Source organism: Pholcus phalangioides, unplaced genomic scaffold (genome assembly GCF_987345545.1).
Source record: "Pholcus phalangioides strain wild (caught in Gottingen) unplaced genomic scaffold, Ppha-v1.0 ptg000015l_1, whole genome shotgun sequence".
NCBI classification, from domain to species: Eukaryota; Metazoa; Arthropoda; class Arachnida; order Araneae; family Pholcidae; genus Pholcus; species Pholcus phalangioides.
Genome location: NW_028301608.1, coordinates 81,906,821 through 81,921,109, shown reverse-complemented (window position 1 = coordinate 81,921,109; position 14,289 = coordinate 81,906,821). Strand labels below are relative to the sequence as shown.

The following is a 14,289-nucleotide window of genomic DNA, read 5'->3' as shown; positions in this document are numbered from 1 at the left end:
AAAGCATTTTCTTTGCAAACAAATCTTTTTCAAGGTCAAATAGTGAAAAGAGACACAAAAATTCATTCTTCTTTCAATAAATCAGGCTTTTTTCCTCGATGTGGAAGAAACTGAGGAAAAAATTTACGGTAAAAATAAAATCCATTTTAATGATGGATACTATCATTCATGTGCATAAAACACTGACAAAACAAAAGAGATATGAACATTGAAGTCAGAGTAGTGGCTAGTGGATACCCAAGAACTTGTCACACGTGACTGAGCAGCCCCCAGAATTGTTTCACAAAATCTCTAACTTGAAGCTGAACAAAAGACCTGAAACACTTCAGATGCCTTTGGGTATGAAACATATCGAGTGTTAACATTAAAGGGGGTGGAACACAGAGGTCTCAAAAATCGCAAAATCACCTGGAGGCAAAAAAAGAATTCACAGCAATACTTGACTTGAAACAAATGAACAGCATACACTCATGAGTACAAGTCTAGAACTATTGAGAAATGCTGGAAAAAAGAAAAATCAGCTTAGAATTGAAAAAAGAAGGAAATTTTTAAACATTAAGTTTTAAACATTAAAAATGAAAAGTAAGGCCACAGCCAACATGTGAATTCCCTGCAGAACCCTTTCAATAATAATCACAAACCATCAAACACAAATAGGAAAACATCAAAAAAGATAAAATTTGGGAAACTATTATCTCAATAGTGATGGATCTGTTCAGCCATGGTTTCACACAATGCAGAGAAAATAAATATGAATCAGTAACACTAGATTTTGAAAAACATCAAAATTTTGCTAACAAATTGGTGACTGGTGATTTTCAGTATTCAATTACATACAGTATTTATTTAATATTTTACAGCTCACTTATATAGAAATTTTTGTGATATTTTTTATACAGCCGAATCTTGTTATAACGAACTCCAAGATACCGAAGAAATCACTTCGTTATAACGAAATTTCATTATAAAGGAATTTCCAATTTTTAACATGCTCATAAGTTCGCATAAGTTTTACTTAATTAACATTTTAGAGGCAAATAATCCATAATTTTTTTTTTTTTACACAATTATTGTGGAAGCCAATGAAGCAACACAAATTCCTCTAAAGTACATGGTATATGCATGCTGAAACAAATGGTCCTGAAGGTTCTCTTGAACTGATAAATATCGTTTTAGAGTTCCAAACTAGCTAAGGCTGCAAATGGTGTAGATACCAAAGCGTACTCTAGTGAAAGCTCTTCTTCGTCATTGCTGTCCGCAGGCGATTGTTCATTGTTTTCTTGTATCATACAAACGATATCGTTGTCTGTTAACGATTCCGAAGTGAAGACATCATCGTCACATAAAATAAATCGTCCAGCGTCCATTCGGAACAGACGTTTCTTGTGTGATGTGTTCTCACAAAGGCTGCAAATCAATGGTACACCAGCTTTATTCAGCGTTTCACAGAATTCTATTGCGATTAAATGTACTTTTTTCCACCCATTACAAATGACTTTTTGAGCGATGTCCTTCCAGGCTCCAGCTATCATATCTATAGCTTGCTTGAGGTCAGGCCTCACTATGATTTCTTTATTATCAAGCTGGAGAATACACCTCAACAGTTGCGTATGGTATTTTCCTTTCACCACCTTAATTATGAATCAATTAAATGGTTGCAAAACAGACGTGCAGTTAGGAGGCATGTGCTCGATGTGAATGCACTCTGATTTTGAAAAGTCAATGAGCACCGTGCAATTGGTGGTAAGCAGGATCTCTTTCTATTTTTTCGCTTCATTTCCCCATAAAACTTACTAGCACCTCATTAAAAATTCTTGTAGTCATTCAAGCTTTTCGACTTGATTTGTGATTACAAGGCAGTGATTTCACATTCTTCATGCACCATGGGTTCATAAATTTTCCAATAACCATAACTTTTCTATTTTTCGGTTCCGTTCATGTTGCAGTAAAACAATGAAGTTAAAGGTCGCTTGGAGTTTTTGCCACCAATACTCTTGTCTTTTTTTAAATATCTAAGTTTTGTTAGGTAACAGTTAGAAAAAGATTCCAGCTTTTTCTGCGTTGAATAACATTGGAAGGATCATAATGACTTTATCACTTTCGCTATTTCCCCCGCTTTCCATTCATTCACATTTTCCATATCAACTGAATTTGCTTTCACACGTTTGTACCACGCCATATACCATTCTTTGAAACGATTCAGCCAGTCGACACTTGCTTGAAAGTTTTCGCATCCAAAAGCACGTGTGAATTCCAAAACCTTTTCTCCTATGAGTGGACTGGTAACTGACACATTTCGGGAACGAATGTCCTGAAACCAGGCAAAGACAGCTGCATCCACATCTTGTAAATTTGAAAGTAACATCTTTTTCTTAGGAGATCCTATAACTACTGTTTGAATTTGCAATTTTGTCAGATTTTTTGAAAAACGTTAAAAGAGTAGATGGAGACTGACTCTTTAGTTTTTCAGAAACTTGTTATCGAGTTCGTTATAACAGATTTTTCATTTCGTTATACCGGAATTGCACAATACATTGTTGCTATGTAAATTGATTTGAAGGATTGGAAAAGTTTTCGTTGCAACGAGACTTTTTGCTATAACAGTATTGGTTATAATGGGATCCGACTGTATTAAAAGCAACATATTTTTCTCTGGTTTCTAAAAGTTTTCCTAAAAAAGTTCCCCAAACTAGAATTTTTTCCAGCTCCCATCAGTTTCAAAATAGACAGATTTTATTGTACAGAAAAAGTTTGGTGGGTGCCAAAATTTTTTTAATCACCAAAGCCTATGAAAATCTGAAATCATTAAAATATAATTTCACAACTTAAAAATATAGTATAACCTTCCATAAAAACAAACCTTTCATATCTAAAACTATAAAAACATCTTATATGCAACATATTTGAAGATATGTGCAGGCTGAGATACGTGTACACGAGATTGATGACCAAAGAAATAGTATGAATAATTTGAGTTATTCTTTGGATTTATGTAAAATTATATAAATAATCTACACTGTTCAGCCCTTTATTAGTTGCAAAGCCTTTAGTTTGTCCTCTTCAGCAGTGCGCTTTACAAATCCCAGACAGCAATGGCGATTGAAAAGTTGATATTGGCAACTGTATAAAATTTTCCAAGAGCGATAACTAAATTTAAGTTTGAAGAGGAAACAAGATTTTTGAAATTTATGTCAGCATGTTCCCCAGCACAAAAAAAGATAAATAAGTCTGGAAAAGTAGGACGACTTGTTTAAGAACATTTGGGGCTTGATTTATGAAGACAGACTTCATTTTTTGAATATGTTTACATTGGATGAACGCAGGTGTCGGGGAGATATGATCAAAGTGTTCAAAATTTTCAACGGGATGGACTATAAGTTATTAGTACACCGTTGATCGACTGCTTTTACAAGGGGACACTAGTATCGATTGGTAAGAGACAATTCTAGGTTATGGGGGTTGCAGTTTCTCTAATAGGGTTGTTAATAAAAGGAACAGCTTACCCACAGAGGTGGTAAATTCTAACACAATTGACACGTTTAAAAAGTAATACGATAAACATGTTGGAGTAAATCGAGAAGCTGTCCCTACTCAAAAAAGACAACTATAAGTACTTTTTGTGGGCATTGTATTATATTTTATCATGTATATATATGTTTGTAATTGCATTTTTAATTGGGTTGCTCTATTTTTGAAATATATGACATCCTTATTTGTTATGGGCATCTTTTTCTCAGCCACCTCCGTTGGGCATTTTGCCTGTTGTGGCGTTGTATTTATATTTGTTTCTCTGAGATAAAAAAATGTCTGGCTCCCAAGAAATTTGGCTGGCGCCAAAATTTTTCTTCGATTTGTCCTGCGTTACTATACCTAAAATGGGTTTTTAGTCTTTTTATTTTGAATATGGAGGGTTCTATTGTATGAAGTTTACACAAATGGGAAATTAAATATTGGAATTCCAAAAAATTCTTTTTTTCATATAAAGTTTCTCTAGCAATTTATACACAGAAAAGTTTAATAGCTCCTTTATGGTGAATTCCATATGGAGACCTGCCAACTTCCGAAGAAAAAAAAAAGAACTGTATTCCTAAAAAGGCACAACGCGGTCCGTTTTATAATTTACGCCCCCCCCCCATACTAAAATTTATTAGGAGGAAATCACATAAAATAATCATCAAATTTGTTCTCTTGTCTATCTAATTTTTTTTGCTACTTTTTTATCTAAAATGAAATATGATTTCACTCACTGAGACACACAGTCCCCTGATCACGAGAAAACATTAAAAAAAAAAAAAAATGAAAATTCATTAGATGGATGCTAAAGTGTTGAAAATCATCCGATATTTATAACTCAAAATTTAACGTTCTAGTCACCCATGAATGACTAATATTAATAAAACTTTATATAATAGAATAATATCGCACTGGAATCAAGTGCATTATTTTTTGTTGAAAATTTCCTAAAAACCTTAAAACTTTCGACCCTGAATAACTAAAGAATAAGAAGTAATTCTATATTTCAGGCATGGTGAAATTTCGACGATACACAAATATCGAGAAAATAAAGGGTTATTATTGTAAATCTATCAAAAATGCATGAATTATGAACTCAATTTTTGGCACAAGTTCATTAAAAAAATTTGGCCTGAACTAAAAAAATAAAATGTGATATAATTCATGAAACCATAAAGGGTTAAGATGGCATGCAAATTTTCAAAATATTGATCCATCAAATGGATGCTAAAGGATTGGTGCATCACTAAGTATACTGTCTAATACAGAGGTGGCTTGAGACACAGTTTTGTCGCACCAGTAAAACTGCAGCGAAAACTCCCAACGGAGTTCCACTGTTTCTCAGTGCTGGAATTTTTGGCTAGGTTCAACAGAGTGATGTCGACCGATGGACTATCGATGATTCTAACACCAACCAGTTTGCGACATAAGCAGGAAAACATCAATATTACCAATTCAGTGAAAAATCATACTTTATACTATAAAATTGTAACAGTTCGGAGGTATGCATATGCATACAAGTTCAAACAATTTTTAATTTGATAGTTGTGAATGAAAAAGAAAAAGTATATGAATTATCATTTCAGAAATAACATACCTGTTCTGTCATAGGATTCATGACAAGTGTGAGCTATATCTTTACCTAGCTGCAAGAAGTAATCTCGCCGATTTTCTGGCATCGTTTCGGACCCAAGCCCAAAAATCCCACCTGGGGAAAAAAAATCATGTATTGGCTATATACCATAAATACTCAAACTATTTTAGAGGAAACAAGAGAAATGAATGAAAATATTTCATACAAACTAAATTTTAACCGACAAAAAATGCAAGTTGATTATGAAAAGAGACTTATGAAAATAGAGTATGTTGTTAGTAAAAGATGTTTATCGTGTAAAAGTACTGCATTTAATTGTGGTCAAGTTAAAACTCTTTTCATAAGGAAAAATGTAAAATGAATTGATATTGCATTATTTATGTAACCTCTAGAAACATACATATACAAACATTTGAATTTATAGTAAATTCAAATAACAGTGAGGGTAAACTAAGTAAATAGTATATACAGGGTCTATGGGAAAGTCGGTTTTTTTCTGATCAAAGAAAAGGGCCTTGGATTATAAATATTCAATCTATTTACAGTATAGTGAACATACACAATGTATAAAACAAATTCCAATTTCCTGTAGAATGAATCTAGTTGACTACAGACAATCAATACACATGCATAGGGTTTAACCAGTCATCTGGTTCAATTAATTTCTCTCCTTTTTCTTTTTACCCCCCCCCCTCTTTTTCAAAAGTTTGAAGCTACTAAAATATATTTTGCTGATTAAATTTTTTATGAACACATTGAAACTGAAACTGCCTTCATCATGTCCTCAACTTTTTTTGATGATTTATAAACACGAACAATAATTATTGAAGTAATTACTAATTCGTTTTCGAAAATTAAAATGATTAGACCAAAAATCAGCATAACAGCATATGCTGTCACAACCAGATGACTGGGTAAATAAAATTGAAGGTTTGAAAACTCACCAGCGAAACAGGCAAGATGGTCCATCTTATGTTCAATTCTATCATATTTCTGGTCCGCCAAATACTTCAAACCTGACTTAGAAGTTTGAACCAGCTTATCATTCACAGCCTGAGACAAAAACAAATGATTTGCAAATTCAGATAATCATAACATAAATAATATAATTTAAAAGGAAATACTAAACTGGTAAAAATTACCTTTTCAATAAGAATATTTAAAGAAAATATTGGAATGCTTAAACTTTTCTTCATAGTAAATTTTTTGAAGATTGTTTTTTTAAAACAAAAATTGAAATAGTCACTGTACGTCTTGAAAATTGAGATTTAAAAAATACAGATCCTCCTATGGCCAATAGGCCAAGAAATATACTACCATTATTTGTGATTTTTGAATATGAAAATGTATGATAACATTGTTTCCCACCTTCCTATTAAAAACACTATTACCTTCGAAACACAGAGAGAGAGAGAACAAATTAAAAATATGTTCATACTCAAGAACCAAAAACATAATAAATATGATAATCCTACTTCAGCCATCTCTTGGAACATTTGCAGCCCTTGTGAATCTTCGCCACCTGACTGAATCCAAGACTTTAACAGGTACTCATAGAAACTATCACCAAGAGCACCCATGGACATATGATCTGAAATAGAAGAAAGGAACAAAAAAATTATTTAATTTAATTTATTTTAAATTTAAGTAGTTACCAGAATAAGTCATTATTATGTCTAAGGCATTACATGTAAAAATGAGTAAAAAATCCTAACTGTACCAAAATTCTATTCTTTCAACTTCAAAGAAATTCATTTGTTGCAAAACTGAGTTTCTTCTAGCAATATGATACAACTGTTTATCATCATTTATATTAGCTATCGAAAGTCAAATTAAATATTTAAAAACATTTAAACTCAGTAATTTATTGTTTCAACATGCAGAGTAAAACTCCAAAATATTTTATGCTTATTCTTTTGATAAAGTTGCATATGCATTATGCTGTGCGTGTGTGTGTGTTACATACAAAATTATTTAAAGTTTTCTCCCCAAGACAAAAATTAAAATATTTTTGCAAAAAACTTTAAATATTGAAATAAAATACATTTTACTATTATTGTATTGCTAATAATTTAAATACCTTTTGATGGTTAGTAACTCAAAAATTCTCTTGAAGCGAATCCTGTGCACCCTCCCCCCCAAAGTTTTTATGCCCCTTCAAAGGTTGATCCTGCCTATGCCTCTGTCAATGAGCATCCGATTCTGTCAATTAACTGAAGATAATTAAAAAACTTTTATACATTGGAAAGAAAGGAAAAGATTTAATAGCTAGCAATTATGCATAAAGGTAAAATTATTTGTTTCTACATTTAATTTTTGAATTTTTTTAATGTGATTTTAATATTTATTTTTATACAATAAAATAAATGAATAGAAATGTATGTTTGTATGCTTACGTTGTCCCCATCTTCCAGTTTTTGGATTGAGATAATTTGGAAATAATCCATGAGGTCTATCCATTTTCGAAAGGAACTCCCTGATATGATTCACTTTCTGTTTGTAAACTGGGTCACCAGTGATATCACTCAAATAAACAAATTCCAAATGTAAAGTTCCAAATTCTGCTAAGATTGAGCTTGAACTGGATGCCCACGCATAGTTCTTACTGGCACCACTATAAAGGACCACAGACAGAAAATTAAAAATCATTTCTAGTTTTGGGCTGCAAAAAAACTAATACACTTATTTTTGACAAAACTGTGTTTAACAAATCCTAATTCTGAAAAAATTTAGAAAATACTAATTACAGTAAAAGTTCATTATAATGAGTACAGCTTATAATGAAAATCTCACTATTATGAGTAATTCAAAAATGATTGTCAAAGAATGGCAATAGAAATTCTTCAAAAATGTGTTTCTCTTTCCCCTTTCTTTGAGAATTAAGACTGGAAACCATGGCTTTTTTAAAAAAAAAAACCTCTTCACACTATTCATAGGTGTTTATAAACGGGTCATGTCAGTACCTCCCCATAACTAAGACTACATGCTGTATCTTAACTTCTTGCTATTCATATAAGGGGAAAAACACATCATTTTATCTGTAGGTGTGTTGGTTGGGCTGGTAGGATACGTCTTTCTGGTTTTGACATCATTGTTATTTCCCTTGAAAAATAGTTGGGATTTCATTGGGACCATGAAAAGCATTTATGCATTTTGAAACTTGAAGAGAACAACTGCTGCGTTGGAAGACATACTAGAAAAATAAATTCACGAATGCATCTTAAGCTAACTGTATGAAAAAAAGACCAACCTTATTTATTTTTATGTTACATATTCGAGGTGTGTTTAAAAAAAGGGTCATTTAGTTATTTTTTTTGTTCCCCCCTTTTTTTATGTCACACATGCACAATGTGGACTTAATTAAATAAAAAAAATTTACCTATTCAGCTAGGGCAGTGGTACTAAAACTATGTATCGCGCCTCCTAGGGCATCATCAACCTATGTCAAGGGTGTCTCTGAACTGTTGACATTGATGTGTGAATTGATGTGTGCTTTGAAATCAAAATTGAAACCTATTTAAGATGGACACTGTATGAAGCAGACACCTGTCTTGAACAGAATAGATAATTAATGCTTTTCATCATGGGAAACCTCTTTATGATGGAAACTGTCTAACATGGAAACTGAAGGCATATTTAGTCTATTTGCAGATATAAAAACCAAGTGTAAGTTTTTGTCCTTTGAAGGAGAAAAAATTAAGAAAAGGAAAGTTGTACCAATTCCCACTTTTGTTAGGGAACTCTTTCACTTCTTGGGAAAACAATGTATTGTACCTGAACTGGTCCTGAAAGTAAGGGATTGAGTTTGAATGGAAGCACACACACAAATTTATCATCAAAAATTTAGTAAAAGCTTGTTTAGCATTTCATTTATGATGAAAATGGTGACTTTTGTTGGACAACTTGTGTTTAGAAAAATGTTGACAATTTTGATTTAAATTAGTTTGGGAGAGGAATAGGGAAAGTAGACTGAATGGTATCTCAGAAATTGTCAAGATACCACATTTTAGTGTTTCATTCAGTGTAGAGATAACTATCAGCTGTAAGAAAGATTTCTGGAATTGAAACACGAAACTGCAGTTAATAGAAGCTAAAGAAAAGGAAAATTTAAATGTTATAAAGAGATGTATAGAATCTGTGACTATTTTTTAAAAAGTATGCGATTTTGCAAGTATATGTTTTTTTAAAAAAATATATATACATATATTTAAATATTAGAAATGTTTCACTTTTGACAAAAGTAAGTATTTATTATATTGCTATTCAGGAGAATGTTTTTATACTGAATTTTAACAATTATCAAATTAAATATAAAATTTCAAATGTGTAATAATAGAAAACAACAAACATGAAAAAATTCTAAATAATAATATGCATGTCTATGTTTAATATTCGTTGGTCAAAAGTAGTTGGGGGGATATTATCAAAATTTAAGCTTCGCAAAACGATAAAAATAAATAACTGCATATATTTTTGTGTGCACCTTTATAAAACAGAAAATAATTTCAGTCTCTTATACAGGTTTCACTGTAGTTCTTTGTTAAAGTATTCTTGGGAGATTGATTGAGGTAAGAGAGGTACTACAAAAGGAGTAGCAAAAGTTTGAGAACCACTGAGAAATGAAATTCATGACTGTGGATGGCTTTCTTCTCAAGTGGCTCTTTGAGTATGTGAAAGATATTTTCAAAAGTAAGTTATCATTCAATTTTGTGTAAAGCAAGTAACGCAAATAAACGATCCACGTACAAACAGAACAGTCAGTACATCACATAACAGAACACTACTAAGATATTGAAAGCACACCTAGGCAAGTAGTCAAGTGCACAAATAAATAATCTGTACTCAGTGATCCAATGTCTTAATGCAAAATGGCCAAATTTCCACGTGAACAATCGGTAAAGATGTGATTCAACAACAAAAAAGAATGGAAAGAAGAGTTTTCGGTGGATTTCATAGAGTCTAGAACAACCCCCACAAGGCAAGTATTTTGCATTTCAAAATTGTGGTGTGCTATTCAGAAAGTTTGCTGAGTTAATAGGGAATTTTATGCAGAGAAATTGAGCAACAAAAGCTTGTTTTTTAGTATAAAAAATGTTTAAAACAATGATGAGAATATGTATGTGATTAAAAACAGTAATAAAACTTTTTTCTCATTTGCTCTTTATTTATTACCTTACTTTAAAAAAATTGTTTATTAAAAAAGTGTCTGCTTCAATATAGAATAATATTTCAATTCACAAGTAAATGTGATGATTTCAAATTGTGAATATATTTCTATGAATATATTACATCAGCTTTGTACAAGTAAATACATAATAACCCATACATATAAATTATATCAACCTTACTTTTTTAAGTTTATAATTGCATATGGGATTCCTGTGGGTGAATTAAAAGCAGGCAGCAACTTCTGAGCAACATGCTCAGCTTTTTCTTTGAACATCTACAAATGAAAAAAATATGAAAACTAAATAAATGAAAGCTGAACTGAGATTGTACAGCTAATATGACACAAGACATACATAATTTAAAAACATAATGATGAATTCATAAAAATCCTCTCAAACACTCAGTAGAAAGAAACATTTATTAAGAAGTATGGTTTGTCAAGAAAATCTTAAATAAAACTTTTCTATTCAAAATATATATAACTGGGAACACATTAATCCACTCCTATACACACTCCCCTTATATCAATAATCATATGAAAATCCCAGAGCATGGCATAGTACAAGATATTTTATGAAAAGTATGAAAATGTTTCTAGTGAAATAAATACAGTATATAAAAGTTATACAGTCCAAAAAATGGTGTCAGCAGTTTGTTCAAAAATGTATTTGTTAAAAATCTGTTTCATGCTCATTAGTCAAATATTTAGTTTGCACAAAAACCCAAGTTAAGGTATTTTAAGTAAATACATGAATAAATGAACGCCAGAACTTTGCCACTGGACTTATCCCATTGCCAAGATCTCTTCCAGCCCAGCTTCGTGGCAGTCTGGAACACTTTATTTTGTGTCAAAAAAAAAACCCCCATACAAAATTTTTACAACATTTTCCCCGGACAATTGGGTACTGTCGCGATTAACAAATTTTGTGATGATTAAAGACGAGATGGGATTGGGAGTTAGAGAAAAGTTTCGGGGTTTAGTAAAGACAGATGAATGTACAATCTAAGTAAATACAGTAAAACCGCCTCTTTTCCAGAAAAAAAACCCACTATATATAAAGGGGGGGGGGGGGGGTGACCATGTCTGAGAGAGTTTCCGCTGAAACTGTAAAGTACAGTATCAGCAACAACTAAAATAGATCATTATTTGAACATGAATGAAATTCTGACAATGTAAGATGTGCTTAAAGTCACGAAAGCATATAATTATTTACAATGATGCATAATTGAAATTACAAAAGAAATATTATACAAAGAAGTATAACACCAACAAATTCCCTGGACAGATAATACAGATCTCTTGGGAATACATGAGGATCACGTTTTTAAAAAAAGTTAGCATAGAATTAACATCTTTTGGAAAAACCAATCAATCTATGTTTGGTGAGTTTTGCCAAGTATTCCAACTCCTTTAAAATGTATTTTAAGCTTCGAGACTAAATCTAATGCTTTTTGTCGTTGCGTTAATAAGAAAATTTATTTAATCTGTCATGCAGTACTTTAAAAAAGTTATTGTATCAACCAGTACTTCGAAAAAAAAAAGAGAATAGTTTCAATATTGCTTTCTTGCTCTCAAATTATACTGCCATAAATCACTACAATTATGATATTATAAATCACTGAATTTGAAGACATTAATTTTGTCTCTCAGCGATAGAGACCAACGATTACCAGAGCTGGCATATTAAATCTCTCTCCTCAATCACATTATAACAGGAAAAAAAAATTGAGTAGCATTGTTTAGAATTTAAGACGATAGAAAGATAAAACATTGTTTTTTGGCTAAGATTTTAATTCTTAATTCATATTATGGATGAAAAATACACCTGCTTTATGTGCCAATATGAGTTTTGAGTCAACTAGCATTAAAACAGGAAAAAAAAGGCATCTATACAATATTTCCTCTAGTTAAAAGTGGAAAAATAATCCATGAAATGCATTCATTTCTGAACTATATTCCTGTCAGTTAAAAAGTGTGGCAACATGATAAATAATTCCACATAAAATGTCACAGAGGAAAAAAAATTGCTAATATATTTTTTTAAAGAAAAGTTCAATTTTCATGAAACTAAAATAAAGCATAAAAATTCTCGACATAAAAAGTGATTTGTGTAATTTTTACTTACAACATCACCTGTTATTGCATAGCATGACAGTAAGCCCCCAACAAATCTGATATTGGTTTCAAACACAGATATTTCGGAGCTCTGAAATTGAAAAATAATCAACTCTTACTCAAAATCACAGTGAACTTTGAGCATGTGTAATATAGGGATATTTCAGTACATCAACAAATTGAAAAAAAAAAAAAATCTATTGAGACAGGTTGAAAAACAGAGAATATTGAATATATAATCCTTGCCAGGTAGGAAATTTACTTGTACAGAGCGATTTGTGTGTGTGTGTGTGTGAAAAGAAAAAGTTTATTCTATCATTAATAATTTTCACGGCTATGGAAATTTATGAAAATATTATAGAATGATAGGCTTGAAATATTATACACAGCCTCATATGGAAAATGATTTTGATTATATATAACTAGTACACAGAGACATATAAAGCTATGCAACTTAGACAGTGGTCTATTAAAGGAATTACATCTGATCAGATGCAACAAACAGCAGTTTCCCCGGTGGAAAATGGCTAAAATAGATATCACCCTATTTTGAAGAGGGGAAAAAAGAAAACACAAGGAAATTTGATACCTAATCACAGTAAGACCTCAGTATAACATCAATGGTCTTTAATGTCGCCCCACTTATAATTATAATATCAGTTTTTGAAAATCTGAACCAATGGAATAGGAATTCTGCGCCAAACTTTTCCGGCATTCAATGTCAGGCCAAATTGCAAAAATGCTTAAAAAAGCCACCTTATGAGTCTTATTGAAGAGTATGTGTATTATGTTCTGTTTATTTTCAGAAGCATGACTCATGCGGAGGGAAGAAATTGTTTTTTATTGTGTGTGTGTGTGTGGGGGGGGGGGATCCTCCACTTCTATTCATTTCTTTTTTCTTGGAAGTGATACATACCCAATTTGCTGGAAAGACATCAGACATCGTCTGACGGAGAGGACAGACGTTGTCTGATTGGCTTTTGAAATTGAAATCCAGTTTGGACTGGATAAGCAAGACCAGTAGTGAGCTCAAATATCCCATTAAGAAAAAAATATGTACTGTGCATTCATGATCGTACACAAGATGTCCACCAAGCGAAAAAAAAATCGATAAAAGATTTTGTAAATTCAAATTTTTTCAAAGCTTTTTCAAAACAATGTGGCATTCCTAGAACATCTTTGAACATCATTTATAGGACAATCAGAAAAATAGATTCATAGTGTGCGGCCTGCAGAGAAGCAATCATGCACAACAGATTTTTTTAAATAACACAGGCAACTTAAGTTGTAAACATTTATACATGTATATGCTGCCGTAAATGTGATAAATTTGTTATTATACATAATAACTGTTTATTATGCATACTTACCAATTGTCTTAATAAGTTTGATAAATTTATCACTTCTTACCAGCAAATATACATAATACCAGTTGGGAAGTTTGATATACACTAAAAAAATTATCACTTTTGTCCAGGGCAGTCATTTTGGCTTTTCCGGGGGGGGGGGAGACAAAGAGCATGTACGCAATGTATGCATGCATATATACCATTTCTAGTGTATTTTCTAGAGCCGGAGGGGAGGGGGCTGATGGCCCCCTGCCCCCCCCCCAAAATGCCTGCTTTTGCCAGAGCTTTGCCAGCATAATACAATTATTAAAAAAAAATTTTTTTATTTAAATTAGATTTATACAAAAATTGCCACGTTTTCAAGACAAATAAAATTTAATTGGTCGAATAGACCATTCGACCAATTAAATTTTGTCTTGAAAACGTGGCAATTTTTGTATAAATTAAAACCAGGCAAAGTTTCTAATTTTTGTGATAATAAATTAGATTTTTTAAATTAAAATTTATATTAACTGCTTATTAATTAAAACAAATCTTGTTAATCATTA

At 31.7% G+C, this 14,289-nt stretch overlaps 1 protein-coding gene across 2 annotated transcripts in view; it reads right to left on the bottom strand.

Annotated features, from left to right (window-relative positions):
• alpha-Man-Ia (alpha-Mannosidase class I a) overlaps positions 1-14,289 on the bottom strand; it is a 73,298-nt gene that overhangs the window by 9,610 nt on the left and 49,399 nt on the right. For both annotated transcript variants that reach the window (XR_016194101.1, XM_089244499.1), the window contains exons 3-8: positions 12,403-12,483; positions 10,456-10,550; positions 7,504-7,721; positions 6,583-6,698; positions 6,052-6,160; positions 5,111-5,221 (exon numbers count right to left, since the gene is read on the bottom strand). Coding sequence is in view for 1 of the 2 variants with exons in the window: in XM_089244499.1 (XP_089100625.1) it covers positions 5,111-5,221; positions 6,052-6,160; positions 6,583-6,698; positions 7,504-7,721; positions 10,456-10,550; positions 12,403-12,483 (730 nt within the window). In the remaining variant the exon portion in view is untranslated. The remainder of the gene's footprint in view (positions 1-5,110; positions 5,222-6,051; positions 6,161-6,582; positions 6,699-7,503; positions 7,722-10,455; positions 10,551-12,402; positions 12,484-14,289) is intronic.